Raw genomic sequence first — 21,478 nt, forward strand, 5'->3', positions numbered from 1 at the left:
AAAAGAATCACATGCAATACCATGCATGCCATATCTAGCAAGGAAAATACACTTGCAAGTTGGTAATTGCAATGAAACTTGCTGTAGCTGCCTGATCCCACCTTTCCTTGCTTGATCTTTGCTTCCTCTTGCCTTCTTTGTCTTTCTTGCTCCAATGCCAAAATTGATCCAAGAAACTCAAGTGTCCAAGAGTGAGAGAGAGAGAATAATGAGAGAGCTCCAAAACTCAACTGACAAAAGGTTACAAACTGATCTTTAGAAGCCTTTTTATGAATGAGTCCTCTATTTTCTTCATTTTCCATTATTTTCCTTCATTTTCCTCCTCACATGCAACCTGTGACCTTTCACCTTCCTTTTCTCCTAATTTCCATTATTTTCATAAATACTTGTGCCAAAAATGCCATTTTGCCTTTCCAAAGCCTTAGCCATTGCCTTTGCCATTTTCCTTAGCCATAAACAACCAAATGAACACCCCCTAGGATGTCCTGCCAAACATTCATCTTGGAATAAGTGTCCCACCAACCGTGGTATTTATATATTTTACATGAGTTTTTAACCAGGTCTGTTACAGTAAAGCTATAGGCATTGTGTAAGTTTTGGTACTCTCTCAAGAGAATGGGCGTTAGAACACATGAAAGATTTGCTTTGTACAAGATGAGCAATGGTGAATACTTCACACCATGTCAGGAAAGGGCTCATGAGGTTATGTACGAAGGAACCTGTTGAATGGTGTAAACACATCACAATGGTGCCAGAGCGAACTTCAAGTGCCCACACGTAGCGCATGGTGATAGTGCTCATGGGCTATTGTAAGTATCAATCGTATTGGCAAAATCTCGCCCCTCATCTTACCATTCTCATTCAACGCCAGTCATACTAAGCATAAAAAACGTGTGAGTTAGATTACGCTCCATGGGTGTGATGGGGCTGCAATAATGTGAATATACAATGAATTTAACAACGCACTGTGGAAATACAATGCGATGAGAAATGGTGCCTTGACTTTGTCTTTGATAATTGTGCCATCGCCGACATGGACTTCATAATGCCAAACTTAACATTGTAGAAAAATTAAGTATTCAAAAAAACGTATGATGTGGTAGAATGAATGCAAGTCAATAAAGCTCATTTTTTACGTGTAGCCATGAATCACGCCATTAATTAGTATCGGCCCTTGCCACAATATTAAAGTCACATTGGAAAAGGAGAATGACTTTGGTGCATAAACACCATGACAAAATGGTGTTGAAAGGTAGTGATGGGAGAAAGGGGGCGCAAGCCTTATTGACACATTTATGAAGCAACTGCATTGGATCACACATCACCATATGTGCAACATTGAGGGCACAAAATGCCAGACTCCCTTTGAGTCTCAAACTCTCACTGATTTACTGAGTCACTGCATCTGTCTCTTGAGTGTCTGATTACTCCTTGCTGCTCCTTCCTCGTTCCTCGCCCAATTTGGCATACTAGAGTGTCATACTCCTCCTCCTCTTGAGGATAATGTTGCGAACATAGCGAATTCATCCTCCAATTTGGTGGACAAATCCTCGAACTTTGCCAAAGCTGCTGTTTGCTTCCCCTTCTTGTCCTTCCTCTTCGGACACTGGTTGACATAGTGACCAAGCTCACCACATTCGAAGCACTTGACCTTCGACAAATATTTCTTCTTCTTCTCTCCTTTAGAGTCTTGTCCCTAGCTGCGACCCTTTTTCGCTTTTCCCTTCATTGCGAGAGTGACGTTCTCTACTTCCTTCTCGACCGTCTGTCCCTTACTACTGTTACTGGTAGTACCATTGACGAGTTTGAGCCTTAGCTCCTCTTGAGTGATCTTTCTTCTTCTCTCCTTTAGAGTCTTGTCCCTGGCTGGGACCTTTCTTCGGTTTTCCCTTCCTTGCAAGAGCAACGTTCTCTTCGTCCTTCTCTGCCTTTGGTCCCTTGCTCGTACCATTGACGAGACGAAGCCTTAGCTCCTCCTAAGTGAAGTCACTCCACAAGTGTTCCCAATTTGGTAGCTTATCCTATCCAATAATCACTTGAACGAAGGTTTTCCATTCCTTGGTAAACTGGCTCATCCTCTACTGACTTCTCTCCAACTACTGCAAATTCATCTCTGACACCCTAAATCTTGGTGAGCTAGGCTGTTACATTCTCGCCCTTCTGCATCTTGACCGTTCTCAACTTCTCCTTGAGAATCATCTTCCGACTCTTAGAAGGATCCTAGTACAACTTGCTGATGGCATCCCACATCTCCTTTGCAGTTCCCTTCTTTGCAATATGCGGGACAATGTGATCTCGTACTCCGTCTAGGACCATCCTCTTGGCCTTGGTCATATCCCTCATGTAATCATGTAACAAGATAGGATTGTTACAACATAGGACATCAGAATTTATGTCCATTGACCAGGGGAAAACCCAACCAGATTTTTCTTCTGTTAGAAATCAATTGTTCAACAAAGATACAAAGTACAATGAGAGATCAAGAGAATCAGTAAGTTTACCCAAATCTGAACAAGCTATAGCATGAAGATCACTTGTAGCAACAACAGATGCACACACTGAATCAACATTCCCTTCAACTGAATCAACACAAAAAGACTGAATCAACATTGACTCACCAAGTTTTGCTTTTACTCTTCAAGTTTCTCTCTCACAATCTTCTTCAACTCTCTCCATCTCTCTCTCAAGTTCTAATTCTTCTTTCCTAATGCACAAGTAATGAGGGGAGAAATAATGAGGCACATATACATAGGAGGAGCAACGAATCCATGCCATAAAGGAGTAACTCACATGACAAGAGGGAGAGTAACATATGCCCATTTAGGACATGTAACTCATGCCATTAAGAAGGTATGCATGCCTTTGTAAGTTATGCCATTAAGAAGGAGAGTGTAACATACTAATTAAAGAGTGTGTAAGAGGAACCTTTAATGATATGCTTTAATGAGAGCGTAAGAAAGTGTAAGAGCATTAATGAGAGTGTAAGAGGAATATGCCATGCCAATAATGAGTGTAGGAGAACATTATTGAGAGTCATGATTGAGTAACTTGAATTTCTTTTTAATAATAATATAATAGTATCATAGAAATAATATTATAATATTAATGATTAAGTCAAAATTGAATTATTAGGATTGATTGATGATCAGAAGGGATTTTCCATCAACAATACTTGATTACCAATTCATTCAAGGTGATTTAATATTTTTGGAAAGTCAAACTTGAAACTTTCTATTTTTCAAAATTCATCCCTGAGCTGCCAAATTTTCAACATAGACTTGGTTAAGGTTGGCTGAAATGTTGGAAAGACCCGGGGGAGGGGGTGGGTGAATCAGTATTTATTTCAATTGTTATATTGTGCTAGTTAAAAATCTTTTTACAAGATAAGCCAAAACACAAGTAGAACAAAAATAACTTTGTTATTAAAAATAGTGAGGACTCCAATCCTCGTTTACAAACATAGGTTCCAACCTTTAGAAATAAAATCTTCAACTTTTTTAAGGCTCCAACCTTGAATGAGGACTCCAGTCCTCAAATATAAATCCAGGGTCCAACCTGGTCTCTCACAAGGCTCCAACCTTGTATGAGGACTCCAATCCTCAATATAAATCCCCAACCTGGTTGCTCACAAGGCTCCAACCTTGTATGAGGACTCCAATCCTCAATATAAATCCAGTCTCCAACCTGGTCGCTCACAAGGCTCCAGCCTTGTACAAACACTTCCAATATGTTCCAAAACTTTATCAAGATATCTCCAAGATAGCTTCCAGATCTGATCCAAAAACTCAAAGATTGCTCTAAGAATTCTTAAACAATCACTTCAAATGATACTTCAAAGAATGCTCCAAAATCTCTGCAGGGTCTGCTCTAATTATGTCTTTAAGACTGCTTCAAGTCTGTTCCAAAAGACCTGATTCAAGTCTGCTGCAAGAGGCACTCATTCAGACTTCAAAGTCTGGTTCAAATTTGCTCCAAAAGTCTACTCTTTCAGGGCTTCAAAATGCCACAAAAGGGTCTCCACAATCTGCTCTATGGTCGCTTTAAAGTCTGCTCCAAAAATCCTTAATACTACTCCAAAGGACTTCAAGGATGCCCACAAGGAGTTGTTATGCAGTTCCCAAAAACTTTGCTTCAGAAAGGGCTTCCAAAAAAAACTTCTCCAGTGTCTCCAAGATTGCTTGTCTACAAGACTGTTTCACAATTGTCTTTAAGTCTGGTCCATGAGTGTCTTCAAAATATCTGCTCTTATAGCCACTTCAAGGTTTGGTCTAGAGCTGTTTCAGAAAGTTTAAAGATTGCTCCAAAGATCCGCTACAAATGTTCGAAGTACACAGTCCGAGATCCTAGTCTTGCCTTAGTCTGAAATGTTACAGATGAGATGCTACAGTCTGAGATACAGTCTGAATACAAGCTACTACACTCCAGGATACAATCTGAAATTCCCTTTTCACAGGACCAAAGTTCCACAGAAGGGAGGTTGAAATCATAGGTCCAAAATTGCTCAGATCACCATAGTCCGAATTAGTTACAGGTCACTGCAGGCCGAGTCTTGTTGTAGTCTAAGTCAGCTCCAAAACTTAACAGTCTGAGGTCTGTTGTTCTAAGTCTCCACAGGCTGAGTTTAAGTCTGAGATTAGGCCGATGTCAGAAACCAAATCAAATGTTTTCTTCTTTACTTTCCCACCAGGTTCATGGGATATGAAACCTATAAACTCCTTTTGCAGACCCGAGCTTCACTTTTCTTCTCCCTTCGACGAGTTGAAGGCCAAAGGGAGGAGACGTCTTGTTTATTTATACTATTCAAGCCCACATTGAACCATTATTTCTATAGGAGGGGGGCCCAACATGTTTTAAAGAGGAGCTGACTTGAGTATCAATTATAATACTTATTTAAATTTGTTTTAGGGGCGGACCTTAGTAATACTACTTTTGGCAGAATTATTCATCATTATGTGTCATTGTACTTCATTTCTGCATCCACACGTTTCTTCCATGTATCAATTAAGATCCTAGCTTTCTGAATCTCCTTGTTCTTGTGATTTTTCAAGTGGTTTACAGATTTCCCAACATTACATATCTTTGGAGCATCCAGATCTACAGGTAACCTATCAAGTGTATGTAGCAATATTAACAGGAGTTCTTGAATCTTTGACAACTTTGTCACCCTCCTTTGGGCTGCCTGCATCTCCAGTCTTTCCTTTACGTGCTTCTTGAGGCCAATCATCCAAAGTAGGCAAGCACTGGAGCTGCACAAATTGGCTGAGAGAGTCATCTCCTACAAGGGATGTACGACACAAAGCCAAATCAATTCCTTTCTTACCATCATTACTTCTATCCAGCTGCATTAGATGCACAAGCTGCCCAATAGCTTCTGAGTTGATGAGGCTTCCATCTTTGTTAGTGATTCTGGCAATTTCTTCGGGCCTCATAATGCATTCTTGTTTGGAATGCCCTGTATCACTGCCATGAAAAACGCTCTGATCAGTACGCTCCCTTTTCTTCCCCTTAACTTGAATGAAGCATTCTGTGTGCTACTGAACAATCTCTCAGTGCTAGCAATCTATTTCATTTGACCTCTCAACAATCTCTTATTGTTTTGACATCAATGACAATATCTCAACATGAAACACAACCCACATAGCCTAAAATCTTATTATTTGCAGAGCAGAGATGACAAATCCAAGCCAATTATTAGACTTGCTGTATCATATTGTAAGTTGCATCATGTTGACCTGGAAAAACCTTGCAAAGAATATTGGAAGAGTTAAACAAGCTGTTTGGGTCAAAACCACACCAAGTTTCTTCAGCTATTTTGGTTCAAAACAAAAAATATGTTGTCGCATAAATCAGTTAAAGGGTGCTGATAAAGCAGTTAGTGCAAGCAGGTGTGAAGTTTGGAGAAGAAGATGCAAATGCTGCTTTGTTGAGCAGCTCGCTATGTAACAGGAAACTGCACCCCGAGTTGTTGGAAATGCATTTTGTAAACATTGCCTTGTACGAAGGTCCTCTAAAATGTTCTAGTGGCACTTCAGATTTTTGAAATGCCACATCAGTCATTTCAGCTGGCATATTGACCTTCTCAGCAAACTTTTTGGTCGTGTCTGCTGGTGTGCTGGTTTTCAATTGACATCTTGGTCACTAAAATGAAAAATTATATTAAAAAAAGAACGCTAACACTAATTTTATACAATTCAAGTTGAAATAGAATGTTCGGTTCCCTTTAAATGATAACTCTTTTTTCTGGCTTTATGTCCAAATTTAAATTCATGAATGGTATTCTGAAATCTTATGTCTACTGGTTTCTGGTTTTTTTCACACGCGTGCACATTTTTTTCCAAGCAAAACAGATCGCGAAAATCCCCCACGCTTTCTTTTCCGTGATCCATGGATAGTAAATGGGGTGAACTGTCAACCCTTATCATGGAATTTGAATTTTGGCTAGAAAGCCTAGAAAATTCTTTTATGGAATAATGCTTTGGAACTATTGGAGGTAATCCTGATGAAGGTCAGGCAAGTATGGCTGTAGCCTCTATTTTATTCTCATGCCCATGATTTCAATTCTTTGCAGCTTTCTGACCCTTGATCTGGAAATATTGTTTAGATTTGGCAGTGCAGTTTAAGATTTTTTTTCATGGGTTGTGTACATGTTAGTTGTATCACTGTATCGTGTTCTTAAGACAACCAAAGAAATTTTGTTCCCTACTACATGGCTTACTGCATATGATTCCTTCTGCTCAATTCATGTTGATATATGAGCTTTAATATAAAAACAGCTCAACTGTTGTATTTTATATTTTTTCTGACTTTGCCACAATCTGCGAATCTAGTGAATATCCATTTCTTTCTTTATTTCCATGCTTTGTATTTATCTGTGATACAGCATATACTTTCTTGTAATGTGCTCTTTGAGGTGAAACATGGAAAGTTCTTGCCTGTTATTTGTAGATGGTAGATTCTTTTAGATTCATTTGAAGAAGACAAACATTTTTGTACAAAAAAAATCTGATTGTAATAATATTTGCTTTGTGGTTCATCAATTTTCGTCCAGGCTTCCCAAGATAAGAAGAGCTTGGATGTCGGAGCAAACTTATTTGTTGGCAATCTTGATCCTGTAAGCTTACTTGCTGATTAAATGGATCTCAAAAATAGTTTTAATGAATTTCTAAGTTCAAGCAGGAGAATTTCAATTTTTGGCAACGCTTATGTTGGTTCTCTTGTAGTGTAAATAGGCACCTAATGGATGTTGTCCAATCTGATCTTTTGCAGGATGTAGATGAAAAGCTGCTCTATGATACTTTTAGTGCATTTGGAGTTATTGTTACAAATCCCAAGGTCAGGATATCCAATTCTTCGACTTGATTGCTTTTTGGTTTTGGTCATGAATGTCAGGATTGTAGAATTGGTGTATATTGCACTCTTAATTAAATTTACAAGAAAATGGAATCGTTCGCAAAGATTGCAGGACTGTTATATTTGAGGCAGGCATTGTATGTTAGGATTTCTAAGAGCACTTACATATGCATCTCTACAGATCTTTGGAATTTTTACCTTTTGTATGTGGCCTGTCTATAAGTGAGTGCAGCAATGTTTGCTAAGCATTAGAAATTATGTAGCTTATATTTTAGGTCATCATCTTCATCCACGTTACAGTATTTGGAGTAAATAGCAGCACTTTAACTATTGTGTTATTATTATGTTTGGTAGTTATGTCAGAACAGTATCTGGACATTTTGACAAATATTTGTACAGGCCGTTTGTCAGTAGTGGGTTTAAAATTCAGTGTGAGTGGCCTAGAGTTGCAAATTTTAGCTAAATGGTAAAGGGAATGGGAATTTTTATCATATATTTTATAAACTTAATGATATCCATTTATCTAAACTATAATATAAAGAAAAATTCAAAAAGGCATCTTTATGTAGGTATGTGTTAACCCTTCTAGCAGTGGGTAGGCCATATGAAATATTGCATTTTCACGTGCATTTGGATGAGCAGATCTGAAAATGTCTGAAGTCCCTTGTTTGAATTGTCTGGAACTTGAGAAGTTTTCGTCATATATTTGGGTAAAAATTGCATTTATATATATACACTTAAATGTATGAAAGTTGACCTCAATTTCTAAAGAAATACAAAATACCTCAAGTTGGCTTGTAACTATTAATTTTTGGTCAGCTTATCCTCAATTTTGGATTTGTGTGCAAGAAATCCCCTCTGTTTGTCTCTAATTAATGCAGCCCCTAGGCCTTCACTCGCTCATTGTGGCGCTTATACGATATGAAATTTATACAACATAGACAAAGGTACGCAGAAAATAAGAGAGAATATTGAGTAATGCAATCTCTCAATACATAAGCTAAGTAAGTACAAAAAAAATCAAGCTTCTTAATGTAAGTACAACTTGTTCTATTGTTCTTTTAGTGTGTTTCCATATTGTCCCTTTTACTTTAATAATCCAGTGGTCATGATAATTTTATACATGAGTGATACAATGGTTCAACATCTCCTTTATATTAATAGCACTTGATCTATGGCTTCAACACTATATTGCCCCATGGTGTCTATTTAGATAGCATGGAGGATCATTTGATGAAAGATTGATTGGGCTTGGTGGTTGTCTTGCATGCACAAAGAGTAGTTTTCTTTCTGCAGTTTTTGAGCATTTAAGGGTTAAATGGACCATTCCATTCCTTTCGGAACATTGTTTCTAACTAGAAATGTCTTTTGTTTCATTTGAAAAGTCACATGTTTGTTCAAGATATGCTCTTTTTTCTTCAGTGATGGACAAATGAGTGAAATACTTTGTTTATAAAGTTTTTTCCCTCTTTGTTCTGATTTATTTGTAATTTCATCCAGCTTTGTGGCACTCACTGATTTGCATATTCTTTTCTCTTTGTGCTTTGAGTGTTCTTAGCAAATAAAGAACAATTGGAAAGAAGGCTAAGTCTGTTTCATTTTTTTGAGTTTTTTCCTTCCTTTTTCTTTTTTGGCATTGTTTTGGCTTGGAACAATATTTTGTGTGGCATATTGTGCTTGCAGGTTGAAATTTAAAGGGAGGCTAAGCTCCATGCCTTTCATTGGCCCTAAGCCCTTGGTTTGGTTCTTTGCTAATTTTTGCAAGCTCTTCTTGCTATGAGCCCCTTTTCAGTGGCCCCTTTTTTCGTCAAAGGACCCATGTGGGCCTTCTTAGGGAGCTCAACTCTTTTGAAATGGGAATTCCCTTTGGCCCTTGCCAAAAACATGGAGTGCTCATGCTATGTAGACCCAACCATAGAGCATCACCTTAGCTACCACGTGGTCAGAAGTTCACACCTTGTTGCATAGTTAGGGTCATTGACACTTATTACTACATACAATGTTAGCTAGAGTGCCTACCACATATTTGCGAGTCATAGTGCCATGCTATCACTTTTGCCACATCATTGCCATGTGTCAATACCATGTCATCCCTACCACTTTAGCAATCGAATAAACATTCACATGGCACATTCTTAGCTTGCCACAAACCTTTGGGGTTGCTTTGAAAGTGACAACAATGAACACCATGCCTAGAGATGCTTCATGCAATGCGAGGTGCACAATGTGCATGGATGGCCCTTGGTTGTTTTGTGATTGATAAACATTGTGGAGTTGAATTGATTATTGATTGCTAGACCTTGTGTGGATGTTCATGTGGCATTCTTCCTTGGTGTTTTGGAGACCTATGGAGCTTGATGACTTCTTCATGTAGCTGACATATGGAGTTTGGTTGCTTGCTTGGATGATGCCTTACTTTGGAGGAGTGCTGGGCATCTTGGAGGGGGAGTGTTGAGTGCTAGATGGCATGCACACACTTGTTTACTAGCATGGAGGCTTGTCTTCACTTAAGGATGCTTGGGTTGAGGGGGTAGTCATGTAGGTTTGGTGGTCTTGGGTATATCTTGTGTTCTATGGTTGATGTGTTTGTCTTCTGATTTATTTTTTGCTGTGTATTCTAAGTTTGAAAACTCAGTGTATTTGCAGTTTAAGTTTCCAATGCAACAATTGCTTGTATTTATGGTTTTTACACTAAGAAAATTGTAAATTAGTAACTGGGTTTTAAGGAAATCTAACATGGTATTAGAGCTCAGTTTTTGATTGAAGACCAAGCACAAATTTTATCTTTAACAACAAATTTTGTGATTCAGAGGGAGCATGTTTATCAGATCGATTTCGCTCTCAGGGTTTCTGGGCAGTGCACATTGGTTCCGATAGTGCAATGTGCTTTCAATAGTTCGATTTGTCAGTATGTCATATGAGGGTCTGAGATTTGAAGACAGATTGGACAATGCGTCCAACTTTTGTTCGTGGCTTGAATAGATAACAGTGGTGTTGGAGAAACAAGGGTTTTGGGATTTTGTTGATAATGTCCTATTTCCACCCACTGATCCTCAGCAGTTGGCTCAACATAATAAGATGGATGCCAAGGCAAGAAGGATCATCCTAGAAGGAGTCAAGAAGCACATTATCCCTCGTCTAATTGGGAAGAAGAAGGCCAAAGACACGTGGACATCCATCATTGATCTCTACTAGGGTTGGAGCGAGGCCAGAAAGTTGTGCTGAAGGACAAACTTAGGAGTATTAAAATGTCAAAGTCAAATTCAGTAGTGTCTTATCTCACCAAGTTTTCCAAAGTAAAGGAAGAATTGGTTGGTGTGGGTGAGATAGTTCTAGATAGGGATCTGGTAAATTTTTCCCTATTAGGTTTCACCAAATTGTGGTAAGCCGTCACAGATGGGATATGTGGTCAAGCAAATTTTCTAGATTGGGAGTGTTTATGGGGTGATTACATCCAAGAGTAGGTTTGCAGACAAGGTCAGGATGGTCTTGTGTTAAAAACAAGGAAGATGAGGAAAATTTTGTTGTAGCCCGCAAAGGGACCAAGTCTAGTGGTGAGCCGAATTCTAAGAGTGAGAAGAAGAAAAAGGATCTTAGCAAGATCAAGTGCTTTTCATTCCACTAGTTTGAGCATTATGCCACTAAATGCCATAACAGGAAGAAAGGGTCCAAGAAGGACCAAGTAGTAGCCTCTGTAGAGATAAATGAGTTCTTTTCTCATTTTGAGGAGTTTTCACTCATTGCTTGTATGGCAAGTTTAGTGGCTACTGGTTTATTGCGCCGAGAGGCGCTCTCCAACCCAGTATGGAAGAGAGAATAGATGTTGTAATGCCCCATCCTGTCCTTTAAACATTTTGACTCGATCAAATTACATAAAAATTAAAATTAGAATAAAATAAAAAATAAAATTTATAACGTGAAAAGATTTTTACTCTGTTAAAATAAAATTAAAAAAACATTAAAATAAAAATAACTCGATGGTATTGACCCATGGTATTCATGTGGAGTATAGCCTATTTAAAGGGGCAAATTAAACAAGTCTAGATCCATCTTAACTCCGAATCGACCAAGTGCCGAGAGGAGTCAAATCCCCTGAGATGCAAACCTCTTTTAAAGTGAAAAGAGATTTGATCCCTCTTGTGCTTGGTAGATCTAGAGGTAAGATGGATCTAGGCTGGTGGCTGGTGGTATGTGGATAGCAGTGCGTCTCGTCATAGATGGAAAACAAGAAGTATTTCAACCATCTGTCAGAAAAGTACATGCAGTTCAACATCGATATGGGAGGACGTGCTGGGGCTTAAGAAGAACCTTGTTTTAGTTTCAACTTTGGAGGATAAGGGGTACGAGGTGACCTTAAGACGGGGTAGGGTTTTTTATAAAACCCTCAGTGCCCAAGGTGCTAAAGCAAATTGGGGTTAGGCACAAGAACCTGTACAAACACAGTTTGAGATGGACACACCATTGACTAGCAAAGGAGGTTGTGACTCAAGCAATGAGCTTGGAGAGTTATGGCATAGGCACATGGGGCTTCTACACCATGGAGCGTTGAATATTCTCAAGGAGATAGTGACAGGGCTGCCACAATGCAGCATGGATCAACGTGAGGTATGCAAGTGTTGTACACTTGGCAAGTATGCCAAGTCATCTTTTCCTGGCAGAGATGTTAATTTTAGGTATGTTCTATGCTTAGAGCAATTTATTTCAATTTTCACAGTTAGCTCAATATCTTTCCAGATTAGCAATCACATCAACATTAAAGTAAACCGTAGATAGAACATAAACATAAATTGCAGAAGACAAGCCAAGACAAGAGGACATAAGATGTGGCACTAGCTAGGGACAAACCCCAATGTAGGGAAACCCTTGATCAATTCTTCTTATATGTTCTTATGCAGCAGAGAGAGAGATAGTACGTTTACAACAGAATTTAACACTTTGACTTATCCAGATAAGAGCATAGATCATCTCTAAGAAGATGATACATGAGATCAATTGAAGACGTGATGCTTCAACTGATTCTCCAAGATGACTCCTTCACCTATCGTTGTGCTGCATTTCGTCATCATGCTGCACCTCACCACGCTGCACCATGCTGCACCCATCATCACTATGCTGCATCTCATCACGCTTCATTAATCATGACTATACCCATCACTGTACTGCATTATGTGCCATTGCTGCACCATGTTGCCATGCTGACCTATGTGTACGCTGCATCTTGCTTGCTTGTTGTCCCTAGCATGCTTGTCGTCCTTAGCATGCTTGCTGTTGCATGCTAGCTGTCCCTTGCATGCTAGGTGTAACATTGCATGCTTGGTGTATTTGCTGCTAAGTACCATACAACTGTCCCAATGTTAGTTAGCTGTCCCTTGCATGCTGCTCTCCTTCGGAGATATATGCTCCGATAGTTCCCGACAGTTCCGGCTGTTCCCAACAATTCTGACAGTTCTCGGCAGTTTCGACAGTTCTGGTTGTTCCTGTTGTTCTTGACAGTTCCCAACAGTTCCCGGCTGTTCCCGGCAGTTCCAGCAATTCCGGCGATTCTCGATAGTTCCGGCAGTTCCGGCAGTTCCCGATAGTTCGGGCAGTTCCGACAGTTCCTACACCTCTCGATGAGAGGGATCCAAGAAAAATATCAGCTTCCATTAATAAGATGACCCACATGGATTTTGGCCCTAGTTGCGAATTTTAACACTCCCTCTCAACTAGGGAGAACTCCATCCGCTGATCCATATCGACTGTACTATCTCTGCCATCAGTGCCCTGCACTGCTCTGCTCTGCTGAACCATGAAGAAGAAGAATTGATCGAGAATGTCTCATACCATTCTCTACTGACCCAAAGTCAGTTTCATCTGAAGAGAGTGTGTCACATCACTCTTATTGGCTCGAAGTCAGATTTATTGATCCCAGATCAATATCACAAGAGAGTGTCTCAAACCAGTCATACTGATCCCAGATTAGTTTCATTGATCCCAGATCAATGGAGGTCATCCTAGCATAGGGAGTACGGTAGATACATCGATGCGTCCATCGATAGTACTGCTATGGTCCCTAATCGCATTTCCTTGCTCATTGATTAGATGAGAGGTACTTCCCATGAGTCCCAGACTGCATGGGTAGGATGCCTAGACAGGAGAACTAATCATCCTGTCCACAAGAGAACAAATCATCCTACCCCACAGTTGCCACAGGAGAACAAATCATCCCGGCCCACAGGAGAACTAATCATCCTGTTTTATAGTTGCCACAGGAGAACTAAATATCCTGGCGCACAGGAGAACTAATCATCCTCTTCCATAGTTGCCATGGGAGAACTAATCATCTCGACCCACTGAAGAACTAATCATCTTGTTCCACAGTCGCCGTGGGGTATCACAGGGGAAGGTTGAACCTGTCATCCTGTACATAACTATTAGCGCACCTCCAGGGGAGGGTGAGTCGCCCTGTGGTCCTATGTTGCCCAGTAAGTACCCCAAGCCCCCCAGAGCTCCTAGAGCTCAATTCATGCAACATGTAGGACCCTTATAAGAAGGTCTCTCAACGAATCCAAGTCGTTCGGGAAAGTCACAGATTTGACCTTTTCCCGGGGCTTTGACAAAATGTCTACGACTTGTACACCAGTGTCAATGCGATGGAGCCTCCTCGCTCTTCGACTTACCATATCCCAGATAAGGCAGTATCTAATGGAGCAATCATCGAATACTGGATTCCTCAATAATTGAATCCCCCCTCTGGTTGTCACAGAGAATCATAGTGGTATTCATCATGTGTACAAACAACTCACTTGAGAGCTTCTGCAACCATGCATTTTCACACGAGATCATACTCGTAGCTATGTATTTGGTCTTGGCGGTGCTTATAGCAATCGACTTCTGCTTCCTGCTCTTTCATGATATCGAAGCAGAATCCAAAGAGAACCAACACTGAGAAGTGCTCTAATGATCCTCCGCATTTCCTGCCCAGTCAGCATTTGAATAATCATGCAGTTTAATATTTTCGGCAGTGTATCTCAATCAATGAGAGATTTTGCCCCGAAGATATCTCAGAAGATTCTTGGCACCGATCCAGTGAGGCTCAAGCAAATATGAGCTCACCATGCTCCGGACTGAAGTTCACCAAGAACATCAACGTGAATGAGTTTATGAAACTCAGAGGCATTTCCCAAATCTGGTCCGACATCACTACCATATAACTCTTGAAAGTTAAGATCCTCGAGGTAGTCACAGGCTTGTAGTTTATCATTCCACATCCAGAATCCAACTCCTTCTTACTTCTGCAAATGAGAGGGTCTGCACCTGTTAGAAATAGGTCGTCCTCATAAGGTGCCGGTATGAGAGGTCTATCATCCACAACCTTCGGGTAATGGTTTGGATCGGTTTCACTCCTAGTGAATCTCAGCTTCATCAGACAGCTATCAATCCTCTCATACTACACCCGGGGTGTTTTACTTCAAGCCATAGAGGGCTTTCTTCCACATGTATACATGAGATTCCCGATCATGAATCTCAAACTCCTCGGGTTGTTCCAAACCTGTGGACCTGCTGCATGAGGGGAATGGTCCCCTTATAAGATTTTCCTTCGGTACATCTCAGACATGTACCTTCATGTTCTTCTTGAATTCAGGCATCCCTATCACCATCTGACTCACATCGGGTAGGGCCCCAAAGGTAGACCTCCTGTTTTATAGATGCGATATGTCAATTGACATGATCCCCCATGGACCATCTTGCAACTTGATACAAATTGCCAACCTTGAACCCGTGAGAAAAAGCATCTTCGAAAATTCTATTTTTTAACACGTACCTTTCCATCGATGAATGCCACCTTGAAACCTTTGACTTCCATTTCTGAGATGGACACCAGGTTCTTCTTGCAATTAGGTACATAAAAGAGATTCTTGTAAATGAATAGAGTTACCCTCATTCAATTGAGGGGTAACATTCCCTACACCCTTTCCGGGATAGGTGGCATCGACTCCAAGTATAATCCCACGGTTGTTTCTGTTTCTACCAAATTCGAGAGAGCACCCTTCTATCCGAGGAGGTGCCTTGAAGCACTACGATCAATAAGCCAGATTCCTATAGAATCTGAAGGAGAGGGCCAATACAAGATAACGCTTCTTTATCTTATGAAAAACAACATTTGATTCTTCATACCTGGGGTTCCTTGCTTTCTTTGAAGAGTCGGCCGTTTCCTTGATGACCTACATTACCTGTCATTCCTTTGATCATTGAAGATGTCCCTAGAATGATTGTTATCTTCATCAAGAGATGTGTCTCTACCATTCGGAAGCTCCTTCGCATAATGGCCGTACTTATTGCAACCAAGGCATCTGTCTTTCCTTCCACCCTTAGATCCAGACTTCCCAATGAAGTGATCTTTAGGTAGGCCATTAGAAACTTCCGTTGTGCCATTCTGATAATATTCTCTACTTTGACTTCACCCTTGGTGAATTTGAGGGATGAGGAATCCACTGATCCTTTTGTCCTTTCCCAACTGTCTTTGGTGATTGCTCTTTCACTCTTGTTTGGGCATTGCCTTCACCTTAGCTCTGATACCATGTTAATTTTAGGTATGTTCTATGCTTAGAGCAATTTATTTCAATTTTCACAGTTAGCTCAATATATTTTCGAGATTAGCAATCACGTCAACATTAAAGTAAACTGCAGATAGAACATAAACATAAATCGCTGAAGACAAGCCAAGACAAGAGGGCACAAGATGTGGCGCTAGCCAGGGACAAACCCCAATGTGGGGAAACCCTTGATCAATTCTTCTTATATGTTCTTCAATAGTTCAACAGAGAGAGAGAGAGAGATAGTACATTTACAACAGAAGTCAACACTTTGACTTATCTAGATAAGAGCATAGATCATCTCTAAGAAGATGATACATGAGATCAGTGGAAGACATGATGCTTCAACTAATTCTCCAAGATGACTCCTTCACCTATCGTTGTGCTGCATTTTGTCATCATGTTGCACCTCACCGCGCTGCACCATGCTGCGCCCATCATCACTACATTGCATCTCATCACGCTTCATTAATCATGACTGTACCCATCACTGTACTGCATTATGTGCCATTGCTGCACCATGTTGCCATACTGACCTATGTGTAGGCTGTCCCTTGCTTGCTTGGTGTCCCTAGCATGCTTGTTGTCCCTAGCATGCTTGTTGTCCTTAGCATGCTTGCTGTTGCATGCTAGCGGTCCCTTGCATGCTAGCAGTAACATTGCATGCTTGGTGTATTTGCTGCTAAGTACCATACAACTGTCCCAATGTTAGTTAGCTGTCCCTTGCATGCTGCTCTCCTTCGGAGATAGATGCTCCGACAGTTCTCGACAGTTCAGGTAGTTCCCAACAATTTCGGCAGTCCCGACTGTTCCCGCTGTTCTCTGCTGTTCCCTGCAGTTCTGGCTATTCTCGACAGTTTCGGCAATTCCGGCTTTTCCCGACAGTTCCCGACAGTTCCAGATTCTGCCCTCTAGATTAAGGCATCGTTATCCCTTAGGATCTCTCCTCCTACTAAAACCCAAAGACAAGTAGAGAGGAAGAGATCCCAAGTGTGTTGAAATGACTTGAAGGCCACCTCTATTTATACTAAAACGTTGAGCACAAGTGGGGTTTATTTGGTTGCTGGCCGACCTTGACGAATTGTCCTAGAACACAAATAAATTCATATCTCCGTGAATACTTATCGGAATCTGATGATCTTTAGATCAATTCGACACCTCTCGATGAGAGGGATCCAAGAAAAATATCAACTTCCATTAATAAGATGACCCACATGGAGTTTGGCCCTAGTTGCCAAGTTTAACAAGAGGCAACAAGGCCAAGGGTATCTTGGACCTTGTTCATTCAGATCTATGTGGACCTTTCTCTATAATATCCCGTAATGGGTATAAGTATTATGGCACCTTTATAGATGATCACTATAGGAAGACTTGTATATTTTTCATGACGAAGGATGAAGTCTTCTTGAAATTTTTGGAGTTTAAGGCCTTGGTTGAGAATCAGATTGGTAGAAAAATCAAGGTGCCGAGGTCTGATAATGGTGAGGAGTACACCTCGAATGCATTTAAGGAGTTGCGTGCCATAGTAGAATGGGGTGGCATAATGCAAGGATAGTGCCATAGTTGGAGCGACCAAAGCCATGTTGCATGACTAGGCGCTGCCCAAGTTTCATTGGGCTAAGGCATGCAATACAACAATTCTCTTACAGAACTGGAGCTCACACAGAGTGTTGGGCCGAGTTACACTAGAGGAGATGTTTACAGGGAAGAAACTGGATGTGTCTCATTTCTGCATATTCTAGCCTTGTATATTATCATGTACTAGAGGAGAAAAGGAAGAAGCTAGTATCCACAACAGAGAAGGGCGTCTTCATAGGTTACAATGAGACATCGAAGACATAGTGTGTACGTTCCAACACATAGAAAAATAGACAACGAGAGATGTGAAGTTTGAGGAGGATGAGCCTTGAAAAAGTCCCTAAAGCGTCAACAGGTCACTGTATAGGAGGAGCAACAAGCTCAGTCAACACCTCAAACTACAACTGTGCATGGGTAGGATGAGGGCGAGAGGGGCATGTGGATGTAGGAGTGAGTGGAGCCCACTCAGGCAATGACTCCCACCATCGAGAGAAGGAGAGCGAGATGAGTAGATCAGTTGATCAAGGAGGTGTAGGATCAAGTTGGTTATCCTAGCACATCAGTTTGACAGAGCAGATAACCATATAGGTATATAGGATATATGGCACTTATGGCGCAATTGTTGGATGTTGAGCCTTCTAGCTATCAGGAGGCAACCACTCAATTGGTGTGGACAGATGCTAGGGAAGTGGTGCCGAGGCTAGAGGGCAAGTTTGTGGTATGCTCTCATTGGTTCTACAAGATCAAGCATGTGGTTGATTGGAGCATTGAGAAGTACATGGAAAGACTCATGGCTAAGGGATTCTCGTAGGTAGAGGGAATTGACTATGATGAGACCTTTGTCGCAGTTGCCAGATATTCGTCTGTCAAAGTGATTGTAGCTATAGCAGCATAGATGGGGTGGAAGATCCACTAGATGCATGTGAAGACAACCTTTGTCAATGGGGTTGTTGAGGAGGAGATTTATATTGAGCAACCATAGGGATTTAAGACATATAGCAAAGAGATGCACATATGCAAACTTAAGAGAGCCTTGTATGTGCTCAAGCAAGCTCCCCGAGCATGGTATGCTCGGATAGATAGTTTTACCTTCAGGGATTGGGGTTGAGTCGTTTATTTCTGGTGTAAGAGAGATCTTGTAGGCGCATTTGAGATGAAGGATATAGGGCTGATGCACTATTTCCTTGGGTTGGAGGTATGGCAGGGTGATGGTAAGATCTTCTTAGAGCAAGGCAAGTATGCTCTGAAGATTCTGAGGAGGTTTCACATGCAAGATTGTAAGCCCATGACCATGCCTCTAGTCACAAACTGGAAGAAGGTAGATACATCTAGATTGGAGTGAGTAGGTGCTTCACTTTACCAACAATTGATTGGGTCGCTTATGCATTTGGTGAACACATGGCCAAACATGTTTTGCAGTTAACTCATTGAGCCAGTTTATGGTTGAGCCTACTAGAGCATATTGGGTTGTTGCTAAGCACATGTTGAGATATCTCAGGGGGATAGTAGAGTACAGATTGTGGTATAAATAGGTTGATGAGTTGAGGCTTGAGGGTTTTGGAGATGCAGATTGGGCAGGGAGCTCCATAGATAGGAAGAGCACAGTGGCATGTGTATTAAGTGTTGATCAACAACTATTTCTTGGTTCAACAGGAAGCAAAAATCAATTGCATTGAGCTCAGTCGAGGGCGAGTACATGGCTGCTAGTTTGGCATGGTGCGAAATTATTTGGTTGACTATGCTGATCATGGGTTTATTCAGGACAAAGATGGAACCTACTGTGATACACTGTGACAAACAAAGCTGCATCAAGCTCTCTAAAAATCTAGTGTTTCATGATCGCTCTAAGCATATCGACATACATTATCACCACGTCAAGGACATTGTTCAGAGAGATATAGAGGAGCAAACAACAAACACTTTGATCAAGGTTTTGCTAGGGACCAAATTGCCTTAGAGAGAAGTTGGGTGTGGTGTAGATTACCTTTCTCTCTAAGAGGGGGTGTTGATTGGATTAGAGAAGAAGGGTTTTGCTTGCCTCAACGCTAAGGCTTGCAGAAGAACCCATGAGACAAGCACTTAAGTAGATTATTAATTAACTATTTCCTACAATTAAACTTGGGGAAATTTAAAAATTCCTAAGTTAACTTATGATTTAATCTCAACTGTTGAGAGGATTATTAGGGTTAATATTGATATTATAAGAGGAGATAGAGCATGAGTGGCAAGTCAGTTGAGCATAAGTAGGCGTGAGAGATCAACAAAGGAATAACTTGGGGTTTCAGCAGATCCCAGGACTTAGCATCAGAGTAGAAGAAATTAATGAGGGTCGAGGTCTTATGCCCAATGTACTATTCCATTTGCACATGCGCGCAAGAGAGCACGAGTGAACTTGCACGTGTGGGCCGAATTGCTAATCTGCGCATGTGTTTCATAGATCTAGTGCGCAGAAAGTTGAATTGGTTTAGTTGGAGGGTGATCGAGTATTTTCTTGTGATAGAAAAGGAAGTTTTTCCCTTGTTATAATTTTCAAAAGAAAATTCTTTGCTGAAGAAAATAATAAAACACACAACATTGCAGGTTTTCCTCAGAGTTGGGGTTTCCTACGTATATCTTGTGTTCTGTGGTTGATGTGTTTGTCTTCTCATTGATTTTCTGCTACGCCCGCTAAGTTAGAAAAGTCAAATGTATTTGCAGTTTAAGTTTCCAGTGCAACAATTGCTTGTATTTTTGGTTTTTACACTCAGAAAATTGTAAATCAGTTACTAGGTTCTAAGGAAATCTAACACTATTGAAGTCCATTAGATCAACTTTTATCCAATGTGTCTTTTATTAGGACTAGACGTCCTCTTGACAAGCACCCATAAGGAAATCCTAGTTTCCACTTTTTTAGATAAGAAAAGCCAATCATCAAATGAATATGCATCTGGTTTTAGTGTGAATCCTAGGTACTTCACACCTACCTCAATATTTTTCTGGGGAAGTAGAATTGAGGAATCCAATTGATGTTGTAAATGCTCACCTAGGAAATTATAAAAGAAGCAAGATTTGACCATATTTATCTCCATTCATACATATCCATAATTCTCTTTAAGACAATAAATCACTGAGGCTCGCTTGCACCAAACAAGGGAACATTGTCAATGAACAAAAGTTGAGAAATAACTTTAGAAGAGGGTAGGGTGCATTTCATCCTCCGAAGCCTATTTTGACTCTAGGAAAGAGCTTTAAAATATTCAAGATATCTTCAATGTGACAATCAACAAGTCCTTTGAATAAATTGTTGAAGAAATCCCTGCATATTTTGCCTTTTATTTGAAAGACAGGTCAAGACACCATCGCTGGACTTAATTTCCCAGATTGTATGCAAGGGTTTTCTAAAACTTTGTATTGTTGTCTCCTTCAAGAATCCATATAGCTTTTCTCTTTAAACACCTAGAAGCTTCTTCCTTGGCTCGTAAGTCGCTCCTTTGGGCCAAGAGGGGATTCAGAGAAAGATTCATCGCCTTCCGACATCGAAACTAAGCAATTTTCCACTAACAAGACATTGATCTTTTATTCTTTGTACAATAGGAGAGCCTCATATTTGTAATTATATACCTTAGCCAAAGGGATAGATACCTCCTTTACTCTTTTTAAATTATCAACATATTGTTTCATAGTAGTCTTTTGAGGAATCCTTGATGAATCCAAGAGGAGGAGACCATGCTTTGATATTCCTTTTCCAACAACTAGATAGCGTTGAATTTCAGGGGAGAAGGGGGTTTCTAGTCCTTTTTAACTTTGAAGAGAATTGGAAGATGATCCCAGATACCTCCCACTTCCACCCATGACTTAGACTGAGGACCATTGAATAGATCTTGGGAGAGAAGGAAGCGATCAAGCCTTTTCGCTATATTTTTATTGCCATGACGACCATTTATCCAGGTGGAAGCCAACCTATGGGGAGCTAAATCTACCAAATGGAGATCTTT

At 40.5% G+C, this 21,478-nt stretch overlaps 1 protein-coding gene across 1 annotated transcript in view; it reads left to right on the forward strand.

The window, feature by feature from the left end:
* Nucleotides 1–21,478, forward strand: part of LOC149214587 (uncharacterized) — a 117,138-nt gene that overhangs the window by 78,293 nt on the left and 17,367 nt on the right. The window contains exons 4-5 of the mRNA XM_089392335.1: nucleotides 7,049–7,111; nucleotides 7,267–7,332. Coding sequence (XP_089248461.1) covers nucleotides 7,049–7,111; nucleotides 7,267–7,332 — 129 coding nt within the window. The remainder of the gene's footprint in view (nucleotides 1–7,048; nucleotides 7,112–7,266; nucleotides 7,333–21,478) is intronic.

This window comes from Pinus tabuliformis, chromosome 1_1, assembly GCF_031772625.1.
Source record: "Pinus tabuliformis cultivar Carrire ecotype Pingquan chromosome 1_1, CPIR1, whole genome shotgun sequence".
NCBI classification, from domain to species: Eukaryota; Viridiplantae; Streptophyta; class Pinopsida; order Pinales; family Pinaceae; genus Pinus; species Pinus tabuliformis.